Source organism: Struthio camelus, chromosome 1 (assembly GCF_040807025.1).
Source record: "Struthio camelus isolate bStrCam1 chromosome 1, bStrCam1.hap1, whole genome shotgun sequence".
Taxonomy (NCBI): domain Eukaryota; kingdom Metazoa; phylum Chordata; class Aves; order Struthioniformes; family Struthionidae; genus Struthio; species Struthio camelus.
Window position 1 is genome coordinate 194823954 of NC_090942.1, and position 14514 is coordinate 194838467.

General features: G+C 38.8%; 1 protein-coding gene across 1 annotated transcript; it reads right to left on the bottom strand.

Annotated features, from left to right (window-relative positions):
- Window positions 1–4604: 4604 nt before the first annotated feature.
- On the bottom strand, window positions 4605–14420 carry NHLRC3 (NHL repeat containing 3). The gene is made up of 7 exons (XM_068929965.1): window positions 14218–14420; window positions 12730–12882; window positions 11707–11854; window positions 11006–11206; window positions 9724–9815; window positions 7989–8101; window positions 4605–7481 (listed from the first exon to the last, which is right to left on the bottom strand). Exons 1-7 carry the CDS (start codon window positions 14308–14310, stop codon window positions 7253–7255), a joined length of 1029 nt encoding a protein of 342 aa, XP_068786066.1. The 5' UTR covers window positions 14311–14420; the 3' UTR covers window positions 4605–7252.
- Between the last annotated feature and the right edge of the window lie 94 nt (window positions 14421–14514).

The window sequence follows — 14514 nt, forward strand, 5'->3', positions numbered from 1 at the left end:
AATGACCCAGTACTATGAATATTGAAGGTGGGACATATAAGGAGGCCACATTTGGGAGCTTACAGTACCCATGATATCTTGTTCCCCTTGCTGGTTTCCAACTTTAGGGAAGAATGGGCTACACCTAGACTCGTGTTACCTCACATTTATGTCAGTCCATGGGTGATGCTGTATTACAGAAAAACATAACTGTTTTTTGCAGTTTTTGTTAGTTGAAACAGCAAGTACAGTGCTTCTCATGACTTTGGGACAGTGGACATTCACCACATGGTATGACTTGGTGAAGACATTGAATCTGACGGGACTGAAGCAAGGACAGTTCCAGTATTCTTTGCTAAAACTTTTGCCTGAAGGTATAGTGATTAGGAGATCTCACTATGAGAGTATATGACTGGAGAAACTTTTTATCACCCCAGTTTTTAGCAAGAACTATGAACTGACTTTGTGATTGGACGGTCTACTCACAAAGTGTCTTCAACCCTAAAACATCAGGATATTTGCAAAGACTTATCTTCCTTTTCAGTTAACTTTTCCTCCTGCACAGTAGACACCATATGTCTCTTTGCCAACCTTAATGTGCTGCCCCACCTTTGCACGCTGACACGCTGCGCTTCCACACAAAGTTTTGAAGCCAAATCAGTTCAGAGTAGCAGCTGTAGTGAAGAAGGCATGTCGACACTGATGCCTTAAATGACGAAAAGTTGATGACGCAGAACATGGATAGGTGGATATAGTCAAAGCTTTTTAACAGACTGTTCATCTCCTCTCTGTACTATTTCCAGTTCCAAGGAAGGAGGAAGAGGAGCCAGAATTGCATGTAGTATTCAAAACGAGCATTCAGCAGGAATTCACATATTTATATTGCAATGATGTCTTCTGTTTGACCATTTGTTACTTTCCTAATAACTCCCATTATTCTTTCTTTGTCTTTTGATTGCTGCTGAGTTTGGATGCTGATATTTTCATGGAATTATCTTTTATGACCCCAGGTTCATTTCCTAAATGGCAAATATATAAGATCAAAGCTATCATAGCATATATAAAATTAGGTTTCTTTCTACCTGTTATATCTGATTTTATATTTATTAATGATAAAATTAATTTGCCATTTTAATGCACATTCAATTTCATGACATTATTTTGCAATTCTTTGCAGCTCGTTTTCTTCTTTACTAGCCTGAATAACTTGGTGTCCTTAGTAAACCCTGTCCCAGACTTCCCAAGTCCACTTCCAGACATTTATCAATATATTGAGCAGCACAGAACTACGTTTTGATATACTTCATTTGTAATCTTTTAATTATTCATCCATAATGATTCCCTTTTATTTCACATAATTTCTGTAAGGACACTTGGCAAGAGATGCTGTTGAAAGCCTTTCAGAAATCAAGTAAACTGTATCACTCAGCTCTTCCTTACATATACACTCAGAGACTCTTCCAAAAACTCACAATAAATTTGCAAGGCATGGCTTCTCCCTTCAAAAGCAAAATGGGCTTTCCTTCAGCATTTCATGGTTATGGATATAATACATATATTCTTTTACTACAGTTTATGTCAACTGGGAAAGTACAGCTGTCAATTCCTTCGGTCCTCTCCAGAATCCCTACATACCGGTTTTTCTTTTTTTACTTCTTTAAACCATATTTGCCATTTTTCTTTCCTCTGATACCAAGCAAAAGTTAGTTTTTCATAAATCTTCTGAAAATGCTAATGAAATAAACACCTGCTAGCAGTTTATCAGTTTTTTAAATAAGACTTCTGCTGGCACTTCAATTTCAGCCAGATCCTCTGATAAAGATCCTGTCAAGAAGCGTTACAACACGAAAATTTTGCTGAGTTCTTCACCAGTGAGCACAGATGAAAACTTCACGTTACAGCTCTTACGGTCTACTCTTCCTTCAGAGTTCCTTTACACCTTGACCACCTAGTCACAGAAGATATTTTGACAACTGTCAGAGACAGTACTGTGCTGAGAGCTAGCAACACATTCAAGGCATATCAAATTATAGGGGGGTAGTATTACCCCTGTACAGCACACAGCACTAAGATAGGCTTCGTGCTGACAGTTCTGATATCCACACTTCCTATCACGCAATGAGTATTTTTTTGGATCTGTTTTTAATAAAAACAACTATGAACACATTTCGAAACTAAACTATGAACACATTTCGAAACTAAAGCCTTACTAGTTTTCCACTGCAAAGCAGGTTTTTGGATCTAGACAGTTTACACAAGGAGCAGAGCAAGAGGTGACTCAGTCATCATCTGTAAATGACTCCATGGGGGATAAGAAAAAAAATTCCCATATCAGATATCCAAGCTAGCTGAAAGAAGAAAACTTAACATCTTCGTAAGGTTGAAGACCAAATAAATTCAGACTTAAATAATGCCCTCTCTTTTTAATGATAAGGTTTATTGACCATTTGAAAAAACTGAAATATAGAGATGTTAGATAGTCAAGAGTTAGAATTCTTAAGCCAAGTCTTAATGTGTTTGCAAAAGATCACACCGTTGCTCAGATAAAATTAGTGGGTTCATTCCTGAGGTAACTGGGCAAGGTTCTTTCACCTCTGTTTTGCAAATCCAGTTACACAAACATATTTGGTTTTTTCAGCCTCGAAACACATGATCTTATGATTAAGTAGATCTATTCATGTCTCATTTATACCAGTGTTACTTTGCCTCTAATGCAGGAGCAAAACATCTTCCACGAACAGATTAATATGCTCCATTCAGTTTCATGTGAGCAACATCACATTAAGAGATGCTTTATGAACGCAGATAGTCTCAAATATTTTGAAATATTTACCTCGTGTAATATGTCTGCGTTCAAATTTCTTGGCGCTAACTGCTGGCAAATACAATTTTTGCAGATGCAAACCTCCCAAATGTAGAATAAAATAATAAAAATAATAAAACATCATAACAAAGTTTACACAAAGGCTGAGAAAGGAGAGCTACAAGGAAACTGGTGAATCAGACCTAGTAAGCTTAGCTCTAATCTCACTCAGGGTCATCTCTCTAGGGAAATATACTGGCATTACTCTTTCGGTATAATTATGTTGCTACAGTTATACTGTTATAAATTATTATGTTTCCAAAGCAACATATCAGGGGCAATTCCATTGAAATCAATGGAAAAAGGAAGAGAAGAATCATTTCACATACCCAGTAGTCTCTGGACACTGAATTACTGATTTTTTTCAACTAGGCAAAGTAATGGAAATAAATAAGAGATGGACATAAATCGGGTGATAAGATGCCAAAGTGACTCTAATACCACTATCTGCTTATGTTTAAAGCGGTCAGTTTCGAAAAGAGAAAGGAAGTCTGGAGCAATTCATTATTATTGTTGACTTAGTCCAAATGTTAGAAATTATCAGCTGTTTACATTTACCAGTATATAAATATACTGAATATGTCAGACATCAGTAAGGGTTTGGTGCCCTCTTATGTTTTAAGTAAGCAACTTCAGTGACTGCAACCACTTGCTCATTGATCTCTTACAGACAGATCACTTGTGATGGCTTCTCAGGGTACAAATTGTTAAGCAAGTAAGTATCATCTAAGATAACTAACTCCTTTATGCATCAAAAGGGTGCAAAATCCCTTTAAGGCAAGGCCTTTACTCCCAGTAATGAGCAGACACATAAATATCTGTATATACCTTCCCCTCTAGATTTTACTGAGATAGTTCAGCCTCAGTAAATTGATCTTTCCTGGCACAAAACTCATCCAGGCTTCCTTTATTTTGACCAGATATAGTTAATCAATTGCCGACCATGACAACACAATACTTACTCAAAAAATAGCTGGTTACCATCACTGAGGAAAATCAAGATGAACTGTATTAATACATCTTAGGATCTGATCTGGTCTGACCTTCTGGGGAATGTTCATCTAATTCACAAGGGAGGTACTTATTCAAAGACTGGGATCAATTAAAAAAAAAAAATCTGCAAACTTGGAGACACTATAACCTGGAATATTCTTGTTTCCTTTACTTGGATATTTCAACGATAATTTCTCACACTCAAAAACTGTCACCTCATAACTACATTAAAATTTGTTGGATTCTAGCAATTACATTGTTTTATGTTTTCTTCTTTGTTTAGCGAACACTGTTCAGTGAACACGTTCTTCTTGTGCAAATATTTCTACCCCATAAACAAGTCTCTTCTTGTTCTTCTTAAAACTAAATAAATTGCTCTTCTGGATATAAGTTCTGATTCTATATTAAGAAGTTTTTTTCTTGGTTTGCTTTTAATTTCCTTATTAGCGCAAAAAGAGTATACCATTTAAATAGTTTTTATACCAGGCACTTATGTAAGTCATCATCCTATTTTAGTAATTACTCAGAGGAAAACATCTGGGAGAGAGACTTATGTGCATTTTTCAACACATAAATTGGAATGATGTGAAACAGATGAGCCACAGAAATAGTAATGTATAAAGATAACATAGAATTTTAGATTCCATTTTAGTAAAGTATTTAATCATTTCTGATACCAGCATTCAAGTGCTGGGGATCCCATATTTAGAAAAGTAATCCATTGCAATGAAATGTTTTGACATTAGAACAGAAATAAAGAGCCCAAAGCTTTCACATTGGGAAATACTAAATTTATTTTACCAAATTATCCTACAACGTAATTTTCCAGATATCAGTTTCAAGATGATACATAAGAAAACCCTCAGAAAATTAGCAAGTTAATGCACACATTAATCATTTTCCTCAGTGTGGTCATATACACAGAGGTTGAAAGGAGCCCAGTCATCTCATACTAGTCACTAATGAACATTCTCTCTTATCACAGATACTCAATGCTTAGATGTAATATAGATACAGATATTTTGGCACCACAGCCTATTTCAGTGAAGGCAGGCAATCAGATGAATAGTCCCCATATCTAGGGGCTGCAAATGTAAAAAAGAGAGTTGAGCACAGATCCATGTAGCAGACTTGTATAAATAAGTTACCTGTCAACCTCCAAAAGTACGCTACTCCTTTACTGGACAGAGAAGCATGTTCCCAGAGGGCTACTAGCCTTGTTTTAAATGGATGTGACAAAGAGCAAATAAATAAGGAGGGGAGGTGTCGAGGAAGGGTGGATGTGTCTGGATCCCTTATGCCACCAAGATATGCTCAAGTATAGTTAATGATAGTATGGTAATATTTTTAAAAAGAAATTCACCTCATGTAGGAAAGAAATAACTAAACAGCACACGTAGCAGAGATCCCTGAGCTAGTGGAGACCTAGTTAGGAAATCCACACAATGCATTGCAAAACTATTTGGACGTACCCACCCAGGTCTAGAGGAAGTACTGCTACCTCTTCAGCTAATAAATATTGCTTACAAGCTCCCATCCAGCACCACATGAATGACGGATCGTATTTGCTAGTGTATAATCCAGAACCCCTGGTTCTCAGATTGGTATGAGGGCAGCCAGGTCAGATCTGCTTTTGTTATTGTGGATATAGCCCAGAACAAAGCATTTGTAACTAGTGAATCAATCTGAAGTAGCACCGAAATCAGGATATCAAGCTCCACGGCTGAGTTACTTTCCATAACATATATGAATCTGCTTTCCTGGTCAGCTTTCCCATCTACTGACCAAGAAATTCGTAGATTTGTAATCACCAAATTAAGATGCATTCGCTTTTGATGACATTCATTGAAATGGATATTTCCCAACAGAATAATTCCATTCCCATATCCCTATCTAAGGAAGTGGGGAAAAAATGCCTCTCTTAGCCTGTAATTAGCATTTGAAATAGTCCCTGCAGTAGAGCAAGTATGTGGAAACACAAAAATCCTCCCAAATGTTTTGCAAAGCTTTCACTGTGAGTAGGTGAACAAGGAATATGGGTCCACAGCTTTAGAGAGGCACTCAGTTGCTCACCATAAGTCATTTTTGTCTCTATCTATGCTGCCACGCCCTTTTCTCCATCCCACTTTTCTATGCCCATTTCCCGCTATGCTGTGAAAGAACAAACTTAAAATCCTCTAGCAACATATGAAAAACTGGAACCACTGTGGACCGGGAATGGAAGGGGACCTCTGAACCAGTATTCATGCTGAAGAAAGCAAGGTAATTGTGCAATTTGGGTTCTGAATTGTATTTGAAGAAACTACTGCAAATGCACAAAATCTGAAAATGAGTTGGACAGTACCTTTTCAGAACAGAACGTGGAGACATCTGCAAGTATACCGGGATAAGTTCCTTCAAAAGAAGAAACTTACGCAAAACATGAATGGAGTTGTCACTGAAGGGGTAGGGGAAATCTAAGGATAAAACATAAAGTAGCTAAAAATCCCCTAAACAAAGTGACAGGTGCATTGCTGTTAATTGACTGAGCTTCAAGTCAGTAAGATTAGGAGAACATTCTATGTTTCCAGGTCCCTAATGCTGAATAAGAGTTTCCTAGTAAATTCTGATTTGCTTATCCTGAGGAACTTAAATGACTCGAACTTCAATACGTTCCATTATGAAATCCTGGGGAACTGAAAACTCACGCCGATATAATTCCTGACCTGATTTGATTTAATTTAGTTAAGAATCAGTACTTGGCTGCTGTGCACACACTTTTAATTTTGTTTGAAGTGCATGATATAAATTTAACTGAAACCTATTACAAACTTGATTGCTTTAGCTGGGGCTAAAAACTTTGATTTCAGTGCTGACGCTATTATCCACCCAAAGCAAACGCCAGTGTCAACACTGACTTCAATATCCAGCAGCATCTCATTCAACGCCATAACGCCATGTTGCATTCAGTGTTGGACAGTGTTAGCAAAAGGATCCAAAAAACATGAAGAAACATTAAAATGAGGTGTTTGGCTCCCAGGAAATCAACTATGTAGACCACTTCTCTCCACTTCTCAGACCAGTTCTGCGATGCATGCAGGACAGGTAGAGGAGTCTCAGGATGAAACTCTAGACACTGAAGAACAGCAGCTGTATTTATAAAATTTTATAAGATAAAATTAAGATACTTATCAAAGTCATTTTCCAAATATAAGCATCAAAAGGAAAAGCCACCATAACATCACTAAATTGAGTGACAGCCCAAGAGCAAGTACTTCTCCAGGACTGCAGAATGGCTAGGGCAGTGAGTCCTACAGTTCTGGGAACACAATGTTCTGCGCCTGTCTTAAGGAAACACAAGCTACAGAAAACTTGAGAAAATGTGATCATACGTCTTATATGCCACATAGCTTGTGCCATGGTGGTTGTGGAAAACCATTAGTTTAAGGGTACATATTTTTGTACTTGCTGGGCTCCAATCTCCGCCACGTAAATTGCTCCGCTCTTCAGGTCTACGTCCAGAAGGTGTGGTTTGGTTTCATCCGCCAGCTGGATTGTGTTGACTACAACACAGTTCCCAATAGAGCCAACAGGTGGTGCTGCCAAGATGGATAACCGGTTGATATTCAGCTGAGCTACAATCAAGTACTTGTCATTGGCAGTAAATCTATGAAAGACAGAAATGTTCTTTTGAATAATGACCTCCATATGACATCTCTTATTAACACAATCATGCACTTTTAAACACATACGCTTTTTAAGAGATGAGGTCTTGAGGGCTACAGTTGGCTAAACGCAATGAAAAGTAGAGAATTAACTTGTGCTCTATACGTCGTTGCTCCTTAAACCAGATTATGTTACAGAAAATTTGTTCAAGACAATCTTTTTTCTTGCAACGGTTGCAAAAGTAGGGTTAACAAACTATAACAAATTTAAAATGAAGTTCCTAATCCTGCATTCAAATTCATGGGGCTTGTTATGATGTTAGGGCTCCCACATCATGTCAGGATTCACCTATGCAGATCTTTTCATGGGCTCAGGGCCCAGCTCCCTATTACTTACACTGCTTAACTCTTTGTGATCAGGCACTAGATACCAGCCCCACGCTTCAGCAGTAAAATTGTACATTTTATTCATGTAATTGTATATTTCTAGAAGAACTGTTCAGTAATACCTGACAGAATAAGGACCATCTTCCACAAAACAGCTGCTCCAAGACCCCAGCCATTCCCCTGTGACTTTATCAAAAACCTGGATTCTTTTGTTGTCTCGGTCTGCAACCCATACCTATTAAGCACAAAAACCACGTTTGTTCACAAATAGTACAAATCAAATACATTATTGTCTTATGTGAGCAGTCAATGTATCCTGAAGCAAAAAGAAGTATACCAGGAAAGAATGTCCCTCCACATTCAAAGACGGCTAAGTAAGTATGACCCTCAGATGTAAAACAAAACCTTAAAATTAAGGTAAACAAATTATTTTATACCACTTTAACAGAGAAGTCAGTGTCTTGTCTTTATTTTTGTGGCTATAATATGGATATATTCCATAGGACCTTTTTGTAACAACAACAACAAGTGAGTACATACACACATCTATTTAGTTATAAAGACAGTGCTTTGTCACCCACTGACAATTCTGTTTTTCAACATAGTAGTCTCATTTTATGACCTAGGCCTATGAGATCTGCATCTGCAAAAAACTCTGATATGCCTAATCCTACTACAAATATTGAGCAATTTAAGAACCAAGGGCATTTTTAGCATGTTTTGTCTAACCAGCTTTGTGGGGCTTATCTCTTTCACCTGTGCTAACTACTTCCACAAACAGCGCATGCTAGCAATACGCCTGAACAGTTCGAACGAAAGCATCTCATTTACTACAATCATTGAAACTCTGGCTGTTGATAAGCTCTCAATCAGATAAATAAACTTTACAATTTTCCCAGGATATCACCCAACATAGAGCAATAAACAGGTCTGTCTCACTATTTTTAACCTAAACACTACAGCATTCTTTCAGACTGCTTAGGAACGGACAATGGTTTCTAACTTAGGCTAATGATCAACACCACCTTGGTAGTAAGATCTCAGGTCATCGCAACTGCTGTCTGTGAATGTACGTACTCACTGTCACCCTTCTACCCAAAGTTGCCATTTCCCTACACTTCTCCCTGTCTGAGTTTTCTCAGAAAAGTGATTCATGTGTATGCTTCTACTCTGGCTCAGATAGCATCAATAGAATTAGCTCAAACCACTAATATAAGATGTTTTAGCTAAGCAATCTGATGAAAAGCAGATCTGAAGCAGATTAAAGAGCAATCACACAGTTCCTTCCACACGAGCAGCAGGGGTGAAAGCCAGACTATGAGTAACATAAGCGATATCTTGAATGCTGAGCTGCATGGAGAAAAGGACAGTTATCCACAGCCTTACCTTCATCTTAAGCTTATATGAAATTTTCTAGATATAAAATTAAAGTCCCCTGAAGAAATTTTGAAGAGATGCCCAAGTCTCCCAGGGGCAAGACTCCCTAAAACGTCACAGGAAGAGGGTGTGGGTACCAAAGCACTTTGGTAGACATATATTAGAGAACATAACTCTCCTGTACTCTGACAATGGCAACCTGTTAGAAACTGCAAAAGGTAACAGTCTGTTGCTGCATGGTCACTGACAATGTAACTGGTCAGAGTCATCTTCTTAACCTTGAAGCCAGCTACTTCAGTAGGATCTTCAGCCTGAAACTTAAGCTCATGACTGCTATTGCACTGAAGATTGTAAGCCACGTAAAATAACCCAGATCATAACAGTCTGATTTAAAAAAAAAAAAAAAATACAATTTGTATTATTCAAATACATGTAAACGACCCTGCTGGAAGATGAAAAAAACCTCTTTTTATTCTTTACCCGTCCAAAAGAATCCACTGTTACACTGTGAGGAATCCTGAATTGACCAATGCCAGTCCCATTTGGTCCACGCAGCCATATCTCTTTATAATCTAAATAGTAGACATCATGGAAAATAAAAGCAAAAATCACACTACGGAAATAACAAACAAAATAACTTCAGCTTTGACTTTAAGTCATTTCTTGCAAGGTTATTTTGAGTTATTTTTAAAATATGCACTTTCTAAATCCAAACTTTTTAAATTTAATACTTCTGCTACATAAACCTAAGAGAAGACAGGAATCACTGAAGTGAATGTTGCATTATTATTAGTGGTCGCAAGATTACGGTTATAGAAGTGCAACTGCTAGCGCTCAGGAGCCTTGCCCAAGGCTCTGTTATGTCAGGGATTGTGTAAAAAACTGAGACAGTTGGGCGATTATGATATTCATTCCTTTGCTATATTGATTTTTTATATTTCTTACTTGACAGTTTTGAGTCTATTTTGAGTTTTAACAATTTCTCGTTTTGTAAACTGGATGTTAGCTAACTGACTGTTTAATGAAGTGGACAGTGCAAAGAAGAAACAACTCCTCCTCTAGTCTCTAACTGTAGACGTACACAGACTCCTCACTCACTGCCTTAACAGACACTGACCACTGACCACTCACTGTCCATCACTGGAGAATATGAGCAAGCCAATTCGAATTGCAGAATAATTTAAGTATAAAAAAAAAAAAAAATCTCTGAACACTATCTGGTACCACCCCCCAACTCAAAGCAGGACTAATCCTGAAATCAAATCCAACTTTGAAGTTAGATCAGGTTGTTCAATATCCCATCAAGTTCTGAGCGTCTCCAAGGGTGCAGATTCCACAGCCTCTCTGTCAAGCTGTTCCAATGTTTAATAACTCTCATAGAGAATTTTTCCCCCAACATTCAGCTGGAGCCCATTCTCTCTTGCAACTTTTGTCCATTGCCCCTCATTCTTCACTGTGTACCTCCAAGAAAAGTACAGTCTGTCTTCTCTATATCCTCCCATTAGTGACTTGAAGACAGCAATAAGATTAGCCCTCTCAAGACTGAACAAGACCATTCTTTCAGACTCTCATCATAGGGAGATTTCTCCTAAAGTGACGAGCAACAGAACAAGTTCTGATCTAATAATGTCTTAAAACTAATTTTAATGAGAACTGCATCTAGTCCCAGTTACTAATTTTTTAAAGTTGTATTATTCATAATTCACATTTCTCTTGTCAAAATTCATTTGTCAGCTGCTGTGCAGCCTCAATTTCTCCATACCTGTGGACAGTTTGAGCAATCGGTTATTCATCCCTCCATCTCCATCCACAACATACATTTCCCCAGTTTCCTCTACAAAGATCTCTGCCGGTTGATCAAACTGTAGGGGATTCAAACTTGAACCAGCATTACCTGGCGTGCCCAGGATCTGCATAAGTTTACCTGAAGGGCTATACTGTTTCACAGTGTGCCCATATTTCCCTGAATTGACAAAAGAAAACAGCAGAATGTCTTAAAAAAACAAAATGATAAATGTTACAACAGATTACAAAGATTAAAAATAAAAATTCCGGACACTTTAAATGGAGATTAATAAAGCAATAGATAAAATTCTATAGTGAGAATATGATTGTGGACCAGTAAATCCACAGGCTATAACAGCAGTTATCCGTTGTATTAGCGTCAATGAACCTAGGGGAGAAGACAAGTCTAGCCAAAAGATACTTTCTTCTAATCCTTCTCCCAGACAAACAACTAAATTTACGTTTGCTAACTTGAGAGACTATAAACAGATACACAACATAACTCATGAGCCTTCAAATTATTTTGTGCAGTACAGGAGCAGTTTTTTCAGGGCAAGAAGAGCATATATCTGGCTCAGCACTGTTTGAGAGCCTTATTTAAATAAGTGAGCTGTTTAAAGTAATATCTGCAGTATCATCATTTTCTTCCCTGCCCTGTCATGTCTCCACCATGCATACCTGTTCCAACATCTGTAATCCATACTGAACTATCTGTTGCGGTGTTTAATACAAAGATGCCATGAGGCATTTCAAGTGTATTATTCCATGAGTAAAGAAAATAGCCTTCCTCTGAGAACACAAGTACCTTTGGTATGTTTTCTCCCCTCTGAAAAGGCAAGTAAAAGAAAAGGTCTATTAAAACATATTAACCAAGTAATTATACTTTTGCAAATTCTTCTTTGAATGGTTTTTGCAACGTCTTATCAATCATGGAAGAGTCTAGAGACTGTTAAATACTGCTAGATCTCATTTTTTCTAACTAGAAAAGGAAAGAGATAAAAGGGTCTAAGTTTAGCATACAAAACCTTCTAAGCATTCTAGATTTTCAGCTTGAATCATACGGAGTCCAACTTTCAGAGCAGTCAAGCTCCTGCAGCTACCCTGGTTATTCATTTGGAATCCTGTTTTTACTTCCTTACTGAAAAATACCCCAAGTATAACAAAGGCATAAAAACTGTAATTGTACTTGTTATTTGCATAATATTCTAAGTATTTAGGCTATGCTTTACAATTAAAACCCACCACTTGCTGCAGAGAGAACATCTTATCTGTGTTCTAAAGGCACCAACACATGAAACTCCAATTACTGCAGCCCGAAATAGCTGCGTGCTTTTGATTCCATAGGAAAAGGCTGAAAGAGGGGAAGGGGACTAGACAGTTACCCCAGAATAACATGCTCTGAATTTTACCTTACAGTTAGAAAAGACACTGAGCCCTGGCTTTTCACCTGGCAGACAGCTACTGTAACCCAATCAGGTAACATCATGTGTCCACATGACCAAAATGTAATGCTTTTAAAACCATCGAACAGCCATGGTTCTGGAACCGTTTTAAAAAAAATAGATATAGCAGTGAGATCTACTTCTGTTTTCTGCAATTATGACACAATAATTATTTATTTATGTCGTGATCTACAACAGGCACTGTAAAGGCAAAAATACACTAGGTTAACATAGAGAGAAGCCTAGCACTCTCACTTACTTGTGCAACATAGACCAAACCATGAAGAGAGTCAACAGCAACACAAAATGTTTGACCAGTGAAGTATTCTGGAATTTTAGGCCAGCTTACATCCAGCTTGTACAACTGTGGCTGTCCACTCCAAGGAGAGAAGTAATCAAACGCATTCAAAAGCTGAAAATATAAAAATAAAGCTCCATTACTCGTTAAATTCCATGATGAAGGGATGCTGGTTTAGATCCAGCTTTAGTGAATATGAAGAATAGAAGAACTGGCAACAAAAAGTAACTTTGGGCTAAGTATGATAATCTGATTTGTCCAGTTTAAATTAAGGAGCAAAAAACCAGATATAGCTTTATAGATACGATTTTGGCCTGCGAAAGGGAAAATTTTGACAAATGCTGGAAATTAGCTAATGAAGCCACTTGGATTTGGGGAGTTCTGGAATGTTAAGGCAAAACAAACTATCCCAGAATTTCTTACATCAAAGTTGCTATTATTATCTGTAAATCATCCCAAAGAGGAAAACGGCAGAAAAGGTTCCAAATGGAACGGAATGAGTAATCACTTCAAAAAGATATGAAAACAAGCAAAAAAGCAGAACAAAGAGAAAATACAGATCAAGAAAGAAAATCACATCTTAGAAATGAGGAACTGTAGGACAGCAAAACTGAAGCCAATGTTAAGTACAATGGAAAAAAAGAATCTTCTACCTTTTTGTTCTATTTTTACAGCTGAAGAATGCAAACTAAGTGCAGCTATTTTGCAACAAGAACTGGATGGACATCAAAGTACTGAAACGAAAAGATCGGGCTAGAACCAGGAAGAAACAAGTGGCAATCCTCAAGGATCAGTGCCGCTGAACATTTTGGTTAACCATCTTGTCAGAAGCGGGAATAAGTTAATGATACAGAATTAAGAGCTGCTTAAGACAAGAAAATCACAAAGAAAAAGAAGAGAGAAATAGAGTAGGGTGGAAACTCAGCAGTAAAGAGTGCAGATCTATAAGCTCAAGGATTAACAAAAATTGCTCTTATAAAGAGAGAATATACTGTTAGGAAAGCCCTGAAAAAAGAATCAGCGTAGGCAATCACCACGCAAAGGCTGTTAAGTCACAAAAATAACGCAGCCATGAAAGAATCTGGTTAATTCCTAGACTACGAAAGACATACTTCCAGGGGAGAAAGGTAAGACTATTACAAGGTGTATCATAACATTATTCGTAGCAATTATTCACAGCAATATTCATAGCCTGGAAGGCTACGTACAGCCCTGTCCAAGACGACTTAAAGCAGAAAAGGCAGCGGAAAGGCAGCACGGTGACAACTGGGGGTGGGGGAAGACAGAGAGAAAAAAAGAGGAGTTGAACGCCGAGGAGGAAGCTGACAGCAAACGAGCTCCCCCAACCGCAAGCTGCCAGCGGGCACCTCCAGGCAGGCAGGACCCGCCCGACCCCCCGAACCGCGGGAGCCCTCCCGGCCCCGACAGCGCCGGCCTCTCCCCACGCACCTGCGAGCCCCAGAGCAGGGCGAGCAGGGCGAGCAGCGCGCTGGCCATGGCCACGGCCAGCCCCAGCCCCCTCCTCCTCCTCCTCCACGTCATGGAGGCCGCGCCGAGGGCAGCCGCCGCCGCCGGGCAGGCCGCGTTGCCATGGCAATCACATGGCTGCACCAGCCCCCTCCCCCCCCGCCCTGTCCTCAGGCGGTGCCGGGGAAGGCGGGGTCTGCTTCCCCCACCCGCCTGGGCTGCCCCGACAGTGCCTGCCCCGCACCGAGCGTTGGAGGAGGAGGAGAGACACGTTAAGGA

Excerpts from the sequence above, each read along its gene's own strand:
- NHLRC3 (XM_068929965.1), bottom strand. The coding sequence starts at position 14,310 with ATGACGTGGAGGAGGAGGAGGAGGGGGCTGGGGCTGGCCGTGGCCATG. Across the intron at positions 12,883-14,217 it reads CCCTGCTCTGGGGCTCGCAG|CTTTTGAATGCGTTTGATTA; the intron begins GTGCGTGGGGAG and ends TTATATTTTCAG. Across the intron at positions 9,816-11,005 it reads ATTGCTCAAACTGTCCACAG|ATTATAAAGAGATATGGCTG; the intron begins GTATGGAGAAAT and ends TCTACTATTTAG.